The sequence below is a fragment of the Saccopteryx bilineata genome, chromosome 5 (assembly GCF_036850765.1).
Source record: "Saccopteryx bilineata isolate mSacBil1 chromosome 5, mSacBil1_pri_phased_curated, whole genome shotgun sequence".
In the NCBI taxonomy this organism is placed as follows: Eukaryota; Metazoa; Chordata; class Mammalia; order Chiroptera; family Emballonuridae; genus Saccopteryx; species Saccopteryx bilineata.
Genome location: NC_089494.1, coordinates 255,278,135 through 255,298,392, shown reverse-complemented (window position 1 = coordinate 255,298,392; position 20,258 = coordinate 255,278,135). Strand labels below are relative to the sequence as shown.

Here is a 20,258-nt window from a genome sequence, read left to right as displayed (position 1 = left end):
TTCTTCCAAGGGCGCTGGACATAGTAAGGTCAGGGCAGTTTCCTGAGATTCCTGGGTGTCAGTTAACCAGAAGCTCCGCGGGCCCAGAACCATGCCTCCCTTCTCTCCCTGCACTGATTCGGGACTTACCTCGAGCAGAGAATTCTGGAGCTTCACACTGAGGGCCGCTTTCTCATCTTCCAGCTGCTTTATTTCATTTTCTGATTTCTTCCTCACTTCCTCCAACTGTGCTTCTACTTCCTAAGTGGTGAGTAGGAGAGTTAGCCACCAAGGCACAACAGCACGGGCAGGACACGTCCTGCCTTATTTCCAAAGTGGTTCAAAGATGCTTGTGAGAGGCATAAAATACTATAAGGGAACTTAAATTAGAGATACAAGAGAAAGTCAAAAGAAGTGTTAAATGCATACCATGAAGTTTGCTCCATATGGGGGAAGGGCAGGTTAGAACCCTGGCTTTAAGTTTTGTAGTGTCAAGTAAGAAAAGAGACTGCGCATTACTGACACAATTCTCAGTGCCCTGTAAGTCAAAAAGCCAACTACATTCCCAGATTCAGGGAAATATTAAAGGCAGAATGATATATATATATATATATATATATATATATATATATACACACACACACACACACACACACACACACATACACACACATATACACACACATATATGTATGTATGAATGTTTGTATGTATGTATGCATATGAAGTAATATAATAGAATTTGATGGCAGACAGTAATTAAGATTCCTATTATAAATCCTAAAGCAACCACTAGCTCATACTTCTCAAAAAAAGATAGCTAGCCCTGGCTGGTTGGCTCAGCGGTAGAGCATCGGCCTGGCGTGCAGGAGTCCCGGGTTTGATTCCCGGCCAGGGCACACAGGAGAGGTGCCCATTTGCTTCTCCACCCCTCCCCCTCTCCGTCTCTCTCTTCCACTCCCGCAGCTGAGGCTCCATTGGAGCAAAGATGGCCCGGGCGCTGGGGATGGCTCTGTGGCCTCTGCCTCAGGCGCTAGAATGGCTCTGGATGCAACAGAGCGATGCCCCAGAGGGGCAGAGCATCGCCCCCTGGTGGGCATGCCGGGTGGATCCCGGTCGGGCGCATGCAGGAGTCTGTCTGACTGCCTCCCTGTTTCCAGCTTCGGGAAAAAAAAAAAAAAAAAAAGATAGCTAATCAGTCAATAGTAGAGATAAAAAAGAGAATAATATTAAATGAATCAAAAATAAACAAAAAAGAGGTAAAAAGAAAAGAGAACAGAAATGGCAAACAGAAAAAAAACAGCAAGATGGCAGACACCAATAATTACACTAACTGTAACTGGTCTAAATTACTTCCAAAAGTCAGAGATTGTCAAAATAAATGAAAGAGTAAGAGCCAGCTATACCATAAAAGCAATTTGGATGGAAAGACAGAGGTGGATCAAAAGTAAAGAAATGGATTAAAACAGACTATGCAACACTACCCATTAAAAAAATAGAAGATGCATATTTTTATCAAAGCAGACTTCAGGACAGGAATATGTCACAAATTATTAAAGGACCAATTTATTAAAAAGATAATTCTTAGTTTAAATATTGTACATCTAATAAATAAATCTGAATGTATATAAAGCAAAAGCTAAGGAGATATATAAAATTTGAGGATTTAAATTTGAGAAGCACTCCTTTTTCAATAATCAATAAAATAAGTAGAGAAAAATCAGTGAGAAAATAAAAGACCTGAACAACACTATCAGCCAACACAACCTAACCATCATTTACAGAACACTCCACCCAGCAGCAGCAGGTCCATATTCTTTTCAAGCGCCAGAGGACCATTCGCCAAGATAGACTGTATCTGCACCATAAAACATGGTGAATAACTGAAAAGGAGTGAAATTACAGAATCCATTCTTTGATCACAAGGGAACTGAATTAGAAATCAGTAGCAAAGAGATGTCTGAAAAAGTCCCAATATGAAACAACGTATTTCTAAATAACCAAGAGGACTTTTGGAGTTGATAAAAATGAAGTTTGGAAAAAATTTAAGAAAATCATTCACATTTATAATTATTGTATAAAGTAGAAAGCAGAGGCCTAGAATGGTTTGGGGTAATACCTTTAAGGTTTGACAGTGAGTCTGTTTCCCCAGACATAGCACTTCACAGTCACTGACTGGAGTCTGGTGTTGGGGAGTGTGTCTTGTCCCTTCTACCAGATCATAAGGTCTTCAAGGGCATGCATGATTCCTGGATCTCTGCATTGCTCAAAATACCGAGTACACTTTCAATAAATGGTAATAAAAAGTGACTGGATAGTGGCAGGTGAGGACCTGGAGGCTGCTCCCCAAGGCCCAGGGAAATGTGTATTTTGTTACATCACATAGAGGACAAATCCCAGCGACTTTGGAGTCAGGCAAGCCTGATCCACATCCAACTCTGTCATCTCTTTGCTGTGTGATGCCCCAGTTACTTAATCTCCTGGGTTCCTCTTCTGTGTAATAGGAAAACGCTTGTCCACAGGTCTGAGATAAGGGTGGGATCATGGAGTGGAGAGGTGTCATTCCTTTTGGCTGCTCAGAATCTGGCCCTCCCCCAGGTGTTTGGGAAATCCTCCTTCTGATACGTCAGAGCCCTCTTGAAAGCAGCAGACGTCATGGAAATGGTGCTGTGAGCAGCACGGCCGACAGATTTCCCCAAAATTTCAACAAATTCATCAACCAGAGACAGAAAAATCTATCCTTGGAGCATTCGGGAGTTCCACACACTGAAGACGAAGGGGCTGCTTTCACTTGGAACTGAGAGTCGGAAGGGAGCTGAGGGTGTGGAGGAAACTAACTGCAGCAGGGACATTCGTTCAAGCCGAGAAGAGAGTGTACCTGTGGTGAGTCAGCCCACGCACAGTGAGCCCGCATGCAGGGAGAAACCGCCAATGCGCTGCACGCCGCAGGCGTCCCAGCAGCTGGCGCACCACACGCCATGGGAGTCCCAGCAGTTGGTGCACCGCACGCTGCCGGCGTTCCAGCAGAGGGTACATGGCAGGCGACCCAGCCTCCTGCTGTGGAGAGCACCCCAACCACCAGCGGCGCAGGGGAAGTGCGCCAAAGCGAACCTCCCTATGCCCAAGCTTCTCTGCACAGGCAGGGTGCTTCACCCAGCCATTCAAGCCAACAATCAAGCGTCAGGGGAGGGGCATGCAGGCAGCTTGCAGTCCGTCCTGGAGCACATCTGTGGATTCAATTGCTGAAATTAGCTTAACCCACAGTCTGCTCATCTCCCAACCGACCTACATGGCTCTAATTGACAAGATCTTTCTCAGTTCAGCGATCCAAGACAAGAGGTGTGATATTCTTTAGTGCCTCTTGCTAAAGGGGTGGGGGCAACTTCTGATTGACAGAGCTTTCATACTCAGGGATATATGCTAAAAAGAGGGAGTTGGCAGATGTTAAGACCTGTGCTGCAGGCAGAGACTAGGGCATCTTCTTCCCAGCCAAAACAGGTTACAAAGTGCAGAAAACCTGGGGAGAGTGGTCCCACAGAGTGCTAGGCATGCTGAACAGGCCTGGTGGCTCATAGAAAGTCACCTTGAGAGCAATTGGCTCCCAGCCACGCCTGATTACGCTGGTGGCTCTGACTGACAGAACCTTACCCAGAGCCTTGCGTTGAGTGGGGACAGAGTGGAGATTTGCCAGCTCTTTGAGCCTCTTACTCCCCAGGTAGAGGCAGTGGCAGCCTCATAGCTGGTTCACCAGGTTGCTAATTCAGGAAGGAGAGACTAGGAGAGAGGCTTCAGGAAAACGGACTCTCTCATTGTCAGAGCCTGCAAACTCTAACAAGCCTTGACTACCAATGAGACTGAAGCCAAATATATGACATTGCCATAGAGTCTCATCAACTGCAAATCCCTACCTAAGCGTGCCACAGGGGCAGAGCCTGGGGTACAGAGTCACCGACCAGGAAGAGGGAGAGAAAAGAAAAAGGAAGAAATTAACCTCTCAGAATCAAGAAAAATCCACAGACTTTATAACTTGTTCCACTATTTTTTTCTTTTGTTTCTTTTATCTTCTTGCCTTTATTATTATTATTTCTATTTCCTCCACCTTGGTCCTTTTATTCTCTGCCTGTCTTATTCTTTCCTTTTCTTGAACTACACTACCCATAAGTGTTACATTTTATTTCTTTTCTTCTTCCTTACCCTCCATGAGGGTTACACTCCAAAACCCTTAACTTGCTCTCTCTCTTTTTGTTTTTTTTCTTTTCTTTTTAGTTTTTCTTCCTTTCCTTTTCCCCTTTTTATTATTTCTCCCTTTCTATTAGTTTCTTCTTTTTTCCTGTTACTTTTCCTCTCACTCAATCCTCAATCAGGAACAAATTATTTAATTTGGGACTCAAGTTTTGTTTGTTTTTTTGTGGCATTTTGGGTACTTTTTACTTTGCTTTTTAACTCATTAGCATTCTTCCCAAACCAGGATCTCCATTATATTTAGTCTTTGCTCCACTTAATACAATAGATATTTTTTTCCTTTTTCCTGTTTCCCTCTTATCCCTCTCATTATATCTCTTAGTTGGCCATCACTTACAAGCAAATCATTTATACTTGACCCAGATTTTTTCCTTTTTTGCATTTTGTGGGTCCCTACTTCCTTTCTTGACCCTTGAACACTTCCCCTCAACTCAGCCCCTCCCTTATAGGCAGTTTTTGTTCCATTTAGCAGAATATAATTCACAGGTCATCACGATATTTTTCTAAGGAGGGAGGTAGAGGATGGGAAGAGAAGAAAGAAAAGGGGGGGAAGTAATAAATTATTTTTGGTTGTTTTGTGAGGTTTTTTTTCCAAATTCTTCTTCTTTTTTTTCTTTGTTTTTTAACTTTTTAATTTTTAAAAATTTTTTATTCTTTATTAATTCTCATTAATACTATCAATAAAAGCACCCTCAGATGCCATTAAGAAAAAGGAAATCGAATATCATGGATACAAAAGATAGAGAAGTAACTCAGATAGATGTGGAAAAATCTATGGAGAAAAAATTTAATATATTGGAAACCTTTGAGTTAAACGACAGAGAATTTAAAATAGAAATCCTAAAAATACTCAGAGATATACAAGAAAACATAGAAAGGCAATTTAGGGAGCTCAGAAAACAACTCAATGAACACAAAGAATATATTACCAAGGAAATCGAAACTATAAAAACAATCAAACAGAGATGAAAAACTCAATTCACGAGCTGAAAAATGAGGTAACAAGCCTAGCTAATAGAACAGGTTTAGCTAATAGAACAGGCCAGATAGGATTAGTGAAATAGAAGACAAGCAACTTGAGGCACAGCAGAGAGAAGAAGAAAGAGACTAAAAATTTTTTAAAAATGAGAAAGCCCTACAGGAATTGTCTGACTCCATCAAAAAGTATAACATAAGAATAATAGGTATATCAGAGGGAGAAGAGAGAGAAAATGGAATGGAGAATATATTCAAACAAATAATAGACGAGAACTTCCCGAGCCTGTGGAAAGAACTAAAGCCTCAAATTCAAGAAGGAAACAGAACACTGAGCTTTCTTAACCACAACAAACCTACTCCAAGGCACATCATAATGAAGATGGCACAAACCAACGACAAAGAAAAAATTCTCAAGACAGCCAGGGAAAAGAAGAATACAACATATAAAGGAAGGCCTATTAGATTATCATCAGATTTCTCAGCAGAAACTCTACAACCTAGAAGAGAGTGGACCCCAATATTTAACGCCTTGAAAGAGAGGAACTTTCAGCCAAGAATACTATGCTATCCTTCAAGTACAAAGGAGAAATAAAAACATTCACAAATACAGAAAAGATGAAGGAATTTATCATCAGAAAGCCCCCACTCCAGGAAATACTAAAGGGGGATTTCCAAAAAGATTCAAAGAGCAAAAAAAACCAAAACCACAAGTAACAGCTCCACCAAGAACACAATAAGACCAAATTTAAACTGTGACAACAACAAAAAAAAAAAAGGGGGAGAGGATGGAGATTAATAGTAGCAAAGGACGATGAAGCACAGAAACACTCATAAGATATGGTACTACAATGAATATGGTAGGTACCCTTTTCATTACATAATGGTAACCACACTTGAAAAAACCACCACAGAAGCACATGACTTTAAAAAGGTAGCAACAGAAGAAAGAAGTATGGAACACAAACAAACAAAAACAAATGATAAAAAAACAGAAGAGAAGAATCAAACAAGATACAAAACTAACAGAAAGCAATTTATAAAATGGCAATAGGGAACCCACAAGTGTCAATAATTACACTAAATGTAAATGGATTAAACTTACCAATAAAAAGACACAGAGTAGCAGAATGGATTAAAAAAGAAAATCCAACTGTATGCTGCCTACAAGAAACACATATAAGCAACAAAGATAAAAACAAATTCAAAGTGAATGGCTGGAAAACAATATTCCAAGCAAATAACATCCAAAAAAAAGCAGGAGTAGCAATACTCATATCTAATAATGCTGACTACAAGACAGAAAAAGTACTCAGAGACAAAAATGGTCATTTCATAATGATTAAGGGAACACTGAATCAAGAAGACATAACAATCCTTAATATATATGCACGAAACCAAGGAGCACCAAAATATATGACAGCTACTTATTGACCTAAAAACAAAAACTGACAAAAATACAATCATACTTGAAGACCTCAATACACCACTGACGGCTCTAGATCAGTCATCTAAACAGAGAATCAATAAAGATATATTGGCCTTAAACGAAACACTGGAGCACCTGGATATGATAGACATCTACAGGACACTTCATCCTAAACCGACAGAGTATACATTTTTCTCTAGTGTACATGGAACATTTTCAAGAATTGACCATATGTTAGGCCACAAAGATAACATCAGCAAATACAGAAAAATTGAAATTATACCAAGCATATTTTCTGATCATAAAGCCTTGAAACTAGAATTCAACTGCAAAATAGAGTGAAAAAAACCCACAAAAATGTGGAAACTAAACAACAGACTTTTAAGAAATGAATGGGTCAAAGAAGAAATAAGCGCAGAGATGAAAAGATATATACAGACAAATGAAAATGACAATATGACATATCAGAATCTCTGGGATGCAGCAAAAGCAGTAATAAGAGGGAAATTCATATCACTTCAGGCCTATATGAACAAACAAGAGAGAGCCCAAGTGAACCACTTAACTTCACACCTTAAGGAACTAGAAAAAGAAGAACAAAGACAACCCAAAACCAGCCGAAGAAAGGAAGTAATAAAAATCAGAGCAGAAATAAATGAAATAGAGAACAGAAAAACTATAGAAAAAATTAATAAAACAAGGAGCTGGTTCTTTGAAAAGATAAACAAAATTGACAAACCCTTGGCAAGACTCATCAAGGAAAAAAGAGAAAAGACTCATATAAACAAAATGCAAAATGAAAGAGGAGAAATCACCACAGACAATCATAGATATACAAAAAATTATTGTAGAATACTATGAAAAACTATATGCCACCAAATTCAACAATCTAGAAGAAATGTATAAATTCTTAGAACAATACAACCTTCCTAGACTGAGTCATGAAGAAGCAGAAAGCCTACACAGACCAATTAGCAGGGAGGAAATAGAAAAAACTATTAAAAACCTCCCCCCAAAAAAGTCCAGGTCCAGACGGTTATACTAGTGAATTCTATCAAACATTCAAAGAAGTCTTGGTTCCTATTCTACTCAAAGTCTTCCAAAAAATTGAAGAAGAAGCAATACTTCCAAACACATTTTATGAGGCCAACATAACCCTCATACCGAAACCTGGCAAGGACAACACAAAAAAAGAAAACTACAGACCAATATCTCTAATGAATACAGACGCTAAAATACTAAACAAAATACTGGCAAATCAAATACAACAACATGTTAAAAAAAAATAATACATCATGATCAAGTGGGATTCATCCCAGAATCTCAAGGATGGTTCAACATACACAAAACGGTTAACGTAATACACCATATCAACAAAACAGAGAACAAAAATCACATGGTCTTATCAATAGATGCAGAAAAGGCATTTGATAAAATACAACACAACTTTATGTTTAAGACACTCAACAAAATGGGTATAGAAGGAAAATATCTCAACATGATAAAGGCCATATATGATAAACCATCAGCCAATATCATATTAAATGGCATAAAACTGAGGACTTTCCACCTTAAATCAGGAACAAGACAGGGTTGTCCACTCTCTCCACTCTTATTTAACGTGGTGCTAGAAGTTCTGGCCAGAGCAATCAGACAAGAGAATGAAATAAAAGGCATCCATATCAGAAAAGAAGAAGTAAAGGTATCACTTTTTGCAGATGATATGATCCTATATATCAAAAACCCCAAAGACTCCACAAAAAGATTACTAGAAACAATAAACCAATACAGTAAGGTCACAGGATACAAAATTAACATACCTAAGTCCATAGCCTTTCTATATGCCAACAATGAAATATTAGAAAACGAACTAAAAAAAACAATCCCCTTCACGATTGCAACAAAAAACATAAAATTCCTAGGAAAAAACATAAAAAGAATGTAAAGGACCTATATAACAAAAACCGCAAAGCATTGTTAAGAGAAATTGAAAAAGACACAATGAGATGGAAAAATATTCCTTGTTCTTGGATAGGAAGAATAAATATAATCAAAATGGCCATATTACCCAAAGCAATTTATGAATTTAATACAATTCCCATCAAAATTCCTATGACATTTTTTAAAGAAATGGAACAAAAAATCATCAGATTTATATGGAACTATAAAAAACCCCGAATAGCCAAAGCAATCCTGAGGAAGAAGAATGAAACTGGGGGCATTACAATACCTGACTTCAAACTATATTATAGGGCCACGATAATCAAAACAGCATGGTATTGGCAGAAAAATAGACACTCAGACCAATGGAACAGAATAGAAAGTCCAGAAATAAAACCACATATATATGGTCAAATAATTTTTGATAAAGGGGCCAACAACACACAATGGAGAAAAGAAAGCCTCTTCAACAAATGGTGCTGGGAAAACTGAAAAACCACATGCAAAAGAATGAAACTCGACTACAGTTTGTCCCCTTGTACTAAAATTAATTCAAAATGGATCAAAGACCTAAATATAAGACCTGAAACAATAAAGTACATATTAGAAGACATAGGTACTAAACTCATGGACCTGGGTTTTAAAGAGCATTTTATGAATTTGACTCCAAAGGCAAGAGAAGTGAAGGCAAAGATAAATGAATGGGACTACATCAGACTAAATAGCTTTTGCTCAGCAAAAGAAACTGACAACAAAATAAACAGATAGCCAACTAAATGGGAAATGTTATTTTCAAACAACAGCTCAGATAAGGGCCTAATATCCAAAATTTACAAAGAACTCATAAAACTCAACAACAAACAAACAATCCAATGAAAAGATGGGAAGAGGACATGAACAGACACTTCTCCCAGGAAGAGATACAAATGGCCAACAGATATATGAAAAGATGCTCATTTTCATTAGTTATTAGAGAAATGCAAATCAAAACTACAATGAGATACCATCTCACACCTGTTAGATTAGCTATTATCAACAAGACAAGTAATAGCAAATGTTGGAGAGGCTGTGGAGAAAAAGGAACCCTCATTCACTGTTGGTGGGACTGTAAAGTAGTACAACCATTATGGAAGAAAGTATGGTGGTTCCTCAAAAAACTGAAAATAGAACTACTTTATGACCCAGCAATCCCTCTACTGGGTATATACCCCCCAAAACTCAGAAACATTGATATGTAAAGACACATGCAGCCCCATGTTCATTGCAGCATTGTTCACAGTGGCCAAGACATGGAAACAACCAAAAAGCCCTTCAATTGAAGACTGGATAAAGAAATGTGGCACATATACACTATGGAAAACTACTCAGCCATAAGAAATGATGACATCGGATCATTTACAACAAAATGGTGGGATCTTGATAACATTATATGGAGTGAAATAAGTAAATCAGAAAAAAACAAGAACTATATGATTCCATACATTGGTGGGACATAAAAACAAGACTAAGAGACATGGACAAGAGTGTGGTGGTTACCGGGGGTGGGGGTGAGGGGGGGCGCGGGAGGGAAGGAGGGAGAGGGGAAGGGGGAGGGGGAGGGGCACAAAGAAAACTAGATAGAGGGTGACGGAGGACAATCTGACTCTGGGCGATGGGTATGCAACATAATTGAATGACAAGATAACATGGACATGTTTTCCTTGAATATATGTACCCTGATTTATTGATGTCACCCCATTAACAGTAATAAAAATTTATTAAAAAAAAAAAAAAGAAAGCGTCCCTTCGCTCGGAGACTCCCTTGCAACTAGGCATAAGCATGTGACTGAGGCTCTACCAATCATACACACTCATCCAGATTTAGCATCAGAAGCCATGATAGGTACAAGCGGGAGGCATGCAGACCTGGCGACCTCAGTTTCCGGGGCAGCAGGACTGGTCATTCTGAAGCAGCACTGACCAATGGAACTGTGTGATGATGGAAATGTTCTAGAATATACTGTAGCTAAGATGCAGAAATCCCTCAGTGCCATACTATCCGGTATGGTAGCCACTAGCAACATATGGCTCTTGAGCACTTGGAATGTGGCTAGTTCCACTGAGACACTGAATTTTAAATTTTATTTAACTGTGATTAATTTAAATGTAAATAGTGACACGTGTCTAGTGGCTACCATATGAGAACAGCGTGGTTCTCCAGGCCTTCCCGGGTGGGTGTGTGATGCTTGGCACCAAGGACCCTAAGTGATACAAATGAGATGTGGAATACAGCGGTAATTAGCACAGCTCAGGAGGCACTCAATAAATTTTCCCATGCTCTCCCTAGGAATCGATGTAGGCAAGTGCCTATTATAGGATGTGTACTCTGTTCTGTCTGCCAAGATTATGTGATAATAGCATCTAATTCCGTGGGCAAGGAAGACAGGCCTTCCTGGTCAACTGCAGCCCGTCCCCTGTAGAGTCTTCTTCAGGGTCAGGTAGCATTCAGGATACACAATAAATCCACAGCGGAGGACTCAGAGAAATAGTGTGCTCAATTCTAGAAGGAAAAATGCTGTCTATTTTTAGTTCAGGAATTCTAGATTTGGGGCCTCTTCAAGGTTTTATATAATCTGCATGAACTAATTTATATAATTTATATCCTCAGTTTATAGAAATTACCGAAAAGTAAAAAGCAAACCATATAACCCCCCCAAACCCAGGAGGAAACCTATACATAATTGGCATTACATATAATACCAGTTTAGTTCTACATGATTCATTTCTCAAATGGACTCATGCCCCCTGATTAAAGCTGAAGTGGGAGCTCTACCCTCGGAGTTAGGCTTGGTGGACAGGTTACTAGGGCAACCTGCAGGTCTGGGAGAGCGACTGTCCCTCCCACTGACCATGGCTCAGGATGGAAAGATTGTCAGCTGGGGGTATGAGAACTGGATCTGTGTGAGCACTCACAGCTCAGGAAGAGAGAAATGCTTCTGGTGTAGCTGCTTCCTACCCTGCACAGGGGTGGGAAACGGTGGGCTCTGGAGTCAGGCCCTCAGGTGTTAATACTACCCCCACCACTCGCCGTCTGTGTGAACTGATACATAACCTTTCTAAGCCTGTTTTCTCACCCCTGAAATGGGGATGCAAACACCCAATTTGTAGGAGAATTAATTATCTTCATAAGAATAAAGAGCTTTAGCCTGACCAGGTGGTGGCGCAGTGGATAGAGCGTTGGACTGGGATGCGGAGGACCCAGGTTCGAAACCCTGAGGTCGTCAGCTTGAGTGCAGGCTCACCTGGTTTTAGCAAGGCTCACCAGCTTGAGCCCAAAGTCACTGGCTTGAGCAAGGGGTCACTCGCTCTGCTGTAGCCCCCCGATCAAGGCACATATGAGAAAGCAATCAATGAACAACTAAGGTGCCATAATGAAGAATTGATGCTTCTCATCTCTCTCCCTTCCTGTCTGTCTGTCCCTTTCTGTCCCTCTCTCTGTCTCTGTCACACAAAAAAATATTATCAGACATGATGCAAGGCTTATGGTAACTAATCCTGGCCACTGTTTATTGAACTTTTACTATAAGCCATGCACTGAGCTAAGAGTTTATATATATAATATCATACTTAATTTACATAACAAGCCCTCAAAGTATGTATTTATATTTCAAAATCAGGGTTCAGAGAGGTTAAATGACCTGTCCATGGTCATTCAGCTAGCGAGAGAGTCAGGACTCAGACCCAGGACTAGTCTGGGTCTTTCACGAGTTCATTTATTGATCCAGCATGTAAGTATTGAGTACCTACTACTCCTAACCATCACAGAACTCTGCGTGGGCTCTTGGGTTGTAAAGAGGCTTTCTTGTAATACAGTCATGCCCCCTTCTCTGCCATTTTTCTTTCCATGGTGTCAGTCACACATGGTCAACTGCAGTCCAAAAATATTACATGAAAAATTCCGGAAATAATTCATGTTTTAAGTTGTGCGCCATTCTGAGTTGTACTGAAACCCCGCACCATCCCACTGCATTCTGCTGGGAAGTAAATCCTCCCTCTGTTCCACGTCTCCACGCTGTATATGCCCCCACCCATTCGTCACTTAGCCGCCTGGGTTGTCAGATCCACATCGTGACATTGCAGTGCCTGTGTTATCTTACCCCATAATGGCCCCGAGCCATTCCCATAGCTTTTATTACAGTATGTTGTTATAGCTGTTCTATTGTATTATTGGTTATCATTGTTAATCTCCTACCATGCCTTATTTACAAATTACATTTTATCACAGGTATGTATGCATAGAAAAATACACGGTATAGGTACAGGGTTTGGTACTATCTGCAGCCTCAAGCATCTACTGGGGGGTCCTGGAATGTATCCCACGTGGAAAAGGGACGGTGAGTGTAATTAAAGCACCACCGATGTTCACAATAATATTTACACTTCACTGCTCTCCTAAAACATTCACATATGTTAGTTGCTTTCCCCAGCAAACGGGAGAAATGGGGCTCTGCACGTCTCCTTCGCAGAAAGCCTCCGTTCTGGTGGGAGGTTGGAATAGTACCCAGAGGCTGGAAATCGCCTCCCACGCTGCCAGGCACTGATCCATTACCCGCATCTACCAGTGCTCGGTATGCTTCGGTTTTCTCAAGTGGATCACCTCATGCGATCCCCGCAGCTACCCAGTGAGGTGCCATTACCATCGTGTCTTCCCCAGGAGAAACCCCACGCTCCATAGATTTCTCTCAGAGGGGCCCCCAGAGGGTGGTGGGGCTGGGACTTGAGTCCAGGCAGTTGGCCAGGCCTGAGTGTTTGCTTCAGGTCGTTTCTCTCTGGGTTTTGTTAAGTAGAGCTGAAGTTGCCTAAGTTAACTGTAGGTAGGATTGTGACACAATCCTACCCCATGCCAGTGACTCCAGGCCCAGGGTCTTAGCCTGTCCCCATCTCTTCCAAATGACCCCGGAATCCCTCTGGACTGGGAACTAGCTTACATCTGGAGCTCAGTAAATGTCTGAGGGAGGAAAGAAGACACGAAAGAACCCTGCCCGGTTGAATCCCGGTCAGGTGCATGCGGGAGTTTGTCTGCCTTCCGGCTTCTCACGTTAGAAAAATACAATAAATAAATAAATAAATACATAGGAATGAAAGAGGAAGGAAGGGAGGTAAGGAAAAGGAGGCGGCACAGCGCCCGCCCGGGAGAGCGGCCCTCACCATCTGCAGCCGCCGCCTCTCGGCCTCCGCCGCCGCGCGGACCGCCTTGACTTCAGCCGCGTGTTTCCTCGCCAGCTCTTCTAGCCGCCGCACCAGCTGCTCTCTGAGCTGCTGCTTCTCCTCTTCCGTCTGCTGCCTGATCTTCCGGAGGTCTTCTTCGTGGCGTTGCTGTATGGATTCCGTCGCCAGGCTCGCCTCTCTCTTGGTCTATAAAGAGAGACCGGGCCTTGTAAACCGTCCAGGGTGGGGTGCCAGGCAGGGGACCACTGTGTCTCTTTTGTGCAACTTGTATAGTGTTTAAATACTGATTTTACAGCCTGCTTCACGAGATGCAGTAAAGTTTATAAGATCATATATTTGGTCTTTGTAAGAGACTTGGCTTTATGCGCCATCAGCAAAGGGCTCTTGGGAATAGCTTATCTATCGTCAGGGGATCAGATAGTCAGGCCCACACTACAGTGGTTTCTGCAGAGCGCTTTCTTTGTTTTGTCTGGGAACACAGAGCGGGGATACTACACACGTTTCTGGTTTCCCAGGAGTCGGCGATAAGGAGCTGGGAGAATCCTGCTACATTCTCAGTCTCCCAGTTTCAAATGACATGAAGTTGACGGAAATCCAGAGCCCTGCATCCACCCACACGCCGTGGCACCTGCGGCTGCCAGGATCTGTGGTGTTTGGGGACTGATCTCTACCTGAGCGTCATTGTAGCCGAAGCCTCCCGCGCCTTCTCCACCCCGATGGCAGGGCCACACACTAACCTGTGCATCTTTGTCTCCCTTCTGGCGGGGCCACACACTACCTGGGCATCTTTGTCTCCCTTCTGACACGGACAGTCCCTGGGGACGTTCTGATCCCGCTGAGGTCGGGGGCTGCTGGCTTCCGAGTCCTTCGCTTTCCCTAAGACTTCATTCTCCGAAATTCGCTCTGTCTTCACGCCATCTAGAAGCAAAAGTTTCAACATCGTTTGGAACTCGGCCTCAGCCGGGGGCTTTCTGCAGTCGAGTCCCCACTCTGCTATTTAATGATTCTGCCCATCACTCCGCTATGCCACCCCTGCTCTGTGGCCTCCTGGCTTCAGGCTGATCACTGTAGGTATTCTAGAACTTTCTGATGAGGGAGCCTAGTGACAGGCACTTTGGAATCAGATATTCTTAGCCACAAACACCAGCTCTCTCACCAAGCAATTTGGTTGGCTTTGATCTAGCCACTTACCTTTTCTCAGAGCATTTCTTCATCTGTAACACGTGATACTGACACCACCTACCTTACAAAATTATTGGGGAGACCCAATAGCGTCACTACGTGAAATAATGTTAAAGGTATAAAGTTAGAGCGGTTATTGGAGGGGAAGGCGGTCGGGGGAGGGCTAAAAGGGTAAAAGGGGTCAATTATATGGTGCCCGAAGGAAACCAGACTTCAGGTGGCAAGCACACACCAGAGTTTACAGATGCGTTAATGCAGTTGTATAACTGAACTTTATATAATGTTGTCAATAAATTTTTTTTAAAGTATAAAGTGTTGTCTGCGTGTGGGGGGAAAGCCAGTGCTAAGAACTTCGGGCACTGTGGTGGGTGGGCCTGGTGGGAAATAGTTTGGAGCAAGGGGTCCTTCTGCATCATGCCTTTTAGACATCTGATCCGCAGCAGTGTCAGGTGCTGGCTCACCTGTGTCCTCCCTGGACTGGACCAGCCCACCAGACGGGTCAGATCACACAGCCCCGCCCCTCCACTCCGTTCCCTCCACCGGCCCCAGGCCGCCACGCTGGAGGCTGACCTTCCATCTGTAAGGAAATCATCCGAGGGCATCTCACCGGTTTTCTGGGTCACGTGACACTCCTGCAGCAGGCGTCTGTCTCTGGCGGCGGCCAGCTTCTCCCCGAGCTTTTTTGCAGTGCTTTTCAGCTCCGAGTTCTCGTGGCGCGCCTCCTTGAGCTGCACATCCAGGTCCTAAACCGACAGAAAGGCTGTCACTTCTCTGCTTACCGTTCTGTGTGCAGATGTCCTTTGTACACAGAACCAATATCGGCTCTGAAAGGTGGGGGCCTGCCCAGCATAAGCCCCTAGTCTCTGGAATTCAGTGACTCAGGCTCCATCAAATCCCTACTCATCCTCTGATTGGCTGGGTGACCGCGGGCAAGTTACTTAATCTTTCTGTAGTGAGGACCAAGTGAGATAAAGGATCTGGGACAGGAAATAATGCCCAGGGAGCATCAGGGATCTCAACCACTGCTACTTCTAGGAATGGGGCTCTGTAAGTATGTGGGGCTCACCATACTGACTCAATGGTCGGGCTCTCCATGAACTCAAAGTCCCAGGGATAGGCAAGTGGTTATGGAAAGAGCACAGTCTTTAGAAATAGGCTGACAGGCATTCAAAAACTTAGGAGCTGTGTGCCCAGCTAGCCCAGTCCTGAAGCCTTTCAATGTCAAAGTCTTGTCTTCTCATCTATAAAGTCTAAGCTCTCTGAGGTCAGGGAACACAATCAGCTCATTCTGTGGCACGTAGTAGGTGTTCAATAAATGTTTGCTGAATAAATGTGGCTGAATTCGATGGAGGTAGTAAAGCTCACTTCGGGAGAAGTCAGGTGCTTCTCACAGAGCCTGACACATAGTGGGTGTTCAAAGTTAGGGGCCACACTTTTATTACCCCATTGGAAAGAGGAAGGGACGCGCTCTACCTGAATCCTTTCCTTCAGCTTCTGGGCATACTTCTTCAGGTCGCTTATCTTGCGGCCCCTGTGCTCCAGGTCCCCCTCCAGCTTCCTGACCTGGGCCTGCAGGGCCGACTCCTGGGCCTGGAAGTTCCTGCGGAGGTCTGTCTCCTTCTCCTGCCACTGCCACAGGGCCTCGCTCACCGACTGCTGCATGGCTTGCCGGATGGCCTCGTTCTCCCGCTCGTAGGTGGCCTGCAGCTCCTCGGCCTTCCGGGAGTAGTCCTTGCTCAGCTGCTGGTTCTCCGCTCGCAGTCGCTCCACTTCCAGCAGGACTTCCCGCATCTCGGGGCCCGAGCTCGGCTCTGCGTTGGGCTCAGGGCTCCCCTGGGCCAGCCGGCCCCACGGCGATGCCTCGTGGCTCGCCAGGTGCTGGAGCCTCTTCTCGTAGTCGGCCTTGAGCTCCAGCATCTCCTTGGACAGGCTGAGGACCCGCTCGGCGTGCTCCGCCTCCACCCGCAGCTCCCTCTCCTTGGTCTCCAGGCGGCACGTGGCCGACTGCGCCAGCGCCTCCTGGGTCCGCTGCTTCTGCAGCTCCAGGGCGCCCTCCAGGGCCTGGATGCGCCGCAGCAGCGCCTCCTCCTCCGCGCGGCCCTCCTCCTGCAGCAGCCGGGCCTTGGTCTCCGCCACCGCCCTCTGCAGCTCCTCCTGGTGGGCTTCCCGCAGCGCCTCCATGCTGGCCTCGGCCTCATCCTGGCGCGTGTTCAGGGCGTAAATCACCTGCAGGAAGAGCCACGGAGCCCAGTTAGTGTGAGGACTGCGGTGTGTGCGATGGTTGTGACCAGAGAATGTCTTCTATGGTGGTGACTTATGTCCGTCCCCACGAGCAGCACCCAAGAAGGGAGGCTCTGTGGAAGTGATTTATTATTAATTAGAAATTGTCCCCAGCAGAAACCAGTTGGAAAACGGGGAAGTGGGACAGGGTAGAAGCAGAGAAGGGGTGATACCACATAAAGGTCCCACGGAGGGTATCTGTGGCAGCGTCCCCTCCGGGACCTCTGCAGTGTGGTGGGAACCCAGAGACGGGTCCAAAGCTCTAATTTGTTCAAAAAGAACACTTTGGGATGCAAAACACTAGAAAATAGAACTCAGCAATATATATACAAAGGATTATACACGGTAACCAAGTGGCAACGCTAAGTTGATTTAACATCTGAAAACCAGTTACTGTAGTACCCTGCATGAAGAGATTAAAGGACAATAGAATAGAGAAAGGAAAAAAGCCACAAAATGGTCTCCATAGGCATAGAAACAGCATTTGAGAAAACCCAACACTGCATTCATGATGAAAACACTCACCAAACTGGAAAAGGAAGAGAACTTCCTCAACCTAACGTATGGAATCTATGAAAAACCCACAGCCAACACTGGGGAGGAAAGCTTTGTTACTGTGCGGAGAAGAGAATGAAGGAAGCCAGGAGTACAGTAGGTACTCATTACATAGTAGGTACTCACACACAGTAAATATTCACACATAGTAGGTACACATATACAGTAGGTGATCATGCACAGTAGGTACTCATTACATAGTAGGTACTCACACACAGTAAATACTCACACATAGTAGGTACTCACACATAGTAGGTACACATATACAGTAGGTGCTCATACACAGTAGGTACTCATTACATAGTAGGTACTCACACAGTAAATACTCACACATAGTAGGTACTCACACATAGTAGGTACACATATACAGTAGGTGCTCATACACAGTAGGTACTCATTACATAGTAGGTACTCACACACAGTAGGAACTATACATAGGAGGTACTCAAACACAGTAGGTACTCACAAATGTTTCTTCCTTCTCTCCTGTGACATTATCCCCTCACAAGGAAACGTCCATTGTTTTTAGAGACACAGTTTGCTCCCCTGACCCTCAATGTCTGAAATTTCTGAGCGGATTTTACGCAGACCCACCCTTTCCTGGGTTTGGTGCCCCACAGGTCACCTGCCAACTCTTCTCCTGCCACCTGCTTGCTTTCTCTCCCTCACCACCTACTAAACCAAAACATCAAAGCGAGTGGCCCAACCCTCATTTATAAACCCACCTTCTTGGAAGGAGGCTGACTTCAGAGTCCATCCAGAGACACGACTAATTCAGCAGCCAAGAGAAATGCCGAGCAAGTTGGTAAGTCTTTCCAAGGGTTTTAGAAATCCAATGCTAATGGTTTGATTTCAGAGAAATTGCAGCTGAGGGCCCGCTAGGGTCTTAGGGTTTGAGTATTACAGGCTTAACAAAACTATTTAATGGATTCTGAGAGCATCGGATATGGAGGAAATTTTCCATCAGTTTGGCAGCAGAAATCAGAAGTGAAGTGGAAAAGAAATAAAGGAAATAACACTTGTTGAGTGCCCAGAGCATAACCTTCACTGGAAAGGTAATATACATATTATTTTTCAATTAATCTTCTAATAGTCCTACAGAGTGGACGTTCCCAGGGTTACCCTCATTTTACAGACAAGCAAACTGCAAAAGAGACATTGGGTGGGATTAACACTTAGGGTGACATAGCATGTGCTTAAAAGGAGGCTTGCAGGTGTTCCCAAACTACGGCCCGCAGGCCGCATGTGGCCCCTTGAGGCCATTTATCTGCCCCCCCCTGCCACACTTCCGGAAGGGGCACCTCTTTCTTTGGTGGTCAGTGAGAGGAGCACTGTATGTGGCGGCCCTCCAATGGTCTGAAGGACAGTGAACTGGCCCCCTGTGTAAAAAGTTTGGGAACCCCTGCTAGAGCCTACTGGATGTGGATTCACATCGGAGCTCCATCTCTTTCTGGCTGTGTAACCTTGAGTAAGTTGTTGAACCTCTCTGATTCTGTCACCTCATCTATGACATGGGGAGAACAATGCCTACCTCTTAATTTGTTTGGAGATTAAAATGACATAACAAACCAAAACCCTTAGCGCATTCCTAGCACAAAGAAAACACTAAAGAAATGCTGTTATTATTTTCACTATTATTGATATTATTGCCAAAATAATGGTAAAAATCAGCAGTAAAATAATGGTTAAAAATGTTAATAAGTGAGGATGTTGGGATTGAAACTCAAAATCTTCTGGATCCAAAATTAAAATAAATAGCCTGACCAAGTGGTGGTGCAGCGGATAGAGCATTGGCCTGGGATGCTGAGGACTAGGTTTGAAACCTTGAAGTCACCGGTTTGAGCATGGGGTCACTGGTTTGAGCATGGGATCACAGACATGACCCCATAGTTGCTGGCTTGAGCCCAGCATCACTGGATTGAGCCCAAAGTCACTGGTTTGAGCAAGGGGATACTGGCTCGGCTGGAGCTCCTTGGTCAAGGTATGTCTGAGAAGCAATCACTGAACAACTAAGGTGCTGCAACTATGAGTTGATGCTTCTCATCTCTCTCCCTTCCTTTCTGTTTGTCCATCTCTCTCTCTCTCTCTCTCTCTCTCTCTCTCTCTCAAAAAGCAAACAAACAAAAAAACCCCCAAAAAATAAATGAAAAGAAACAGACCATAAGCTTGTTTAGAAAAGAAGCTGGCATTATACTTTTACTCAGTATTTTTGCAGCATTTACTATATGCTAAGCGTGGTGTCAGACACTAGATAAATGGAACAAGTATGGTCATTTGGCTGAGAGGCTTAGAGGCTAGTAGAATGATGCAGACTGTATTATTTGCCCATGTTTCCCCCCATTCTCTTCCCTTTACCATGGTCCTTTCTGTTTGTGGACAGCACTTCCTTTTTTTCCTTTTGGGCCTGGCTGTGTGACTTGCTTTGATCAATGGAATGAGTGGACTTATTGCAAATGGAGGCTTTAAG

General features: G+C 43.7%; 1 protein-coding gene across 1 annotated transcript in view; it reads right to left on the bottom strand.

Annotated features, from left to right (window-relative positions):
• Positions 1-20,258, bottom strand: part of FAM184B (family with sequence similarity 184 member B) — a 72,052-nt gene that overhangs the window by 32,941 nt on the left and 18,853 nt on the right. The window contains exons 2-6 of the mRNA XM_066278766.1: positions 16,430-17,182; positions 15,564-15,699; positions 14,553-14,692; positions 13,754-13,960; positions 130-240 (exon numbers count right to left, since the gene is read on the bottom strand). Of these exons, the coding sequence (XP_066134863.1) occupies positions 130-240; positions 13,754-13,960; positions 14,553-14,692; positions 15,564-15,699; positions 16,430-17,182 (1,347 nt within the window). The remainder of the gene's footprint in view (positions 1-129; positions 241-13,753; positions 13,961-14,552; positions 14,693-15,563; positions 15,700-16,429; positions 17,183-20,258) is intronic.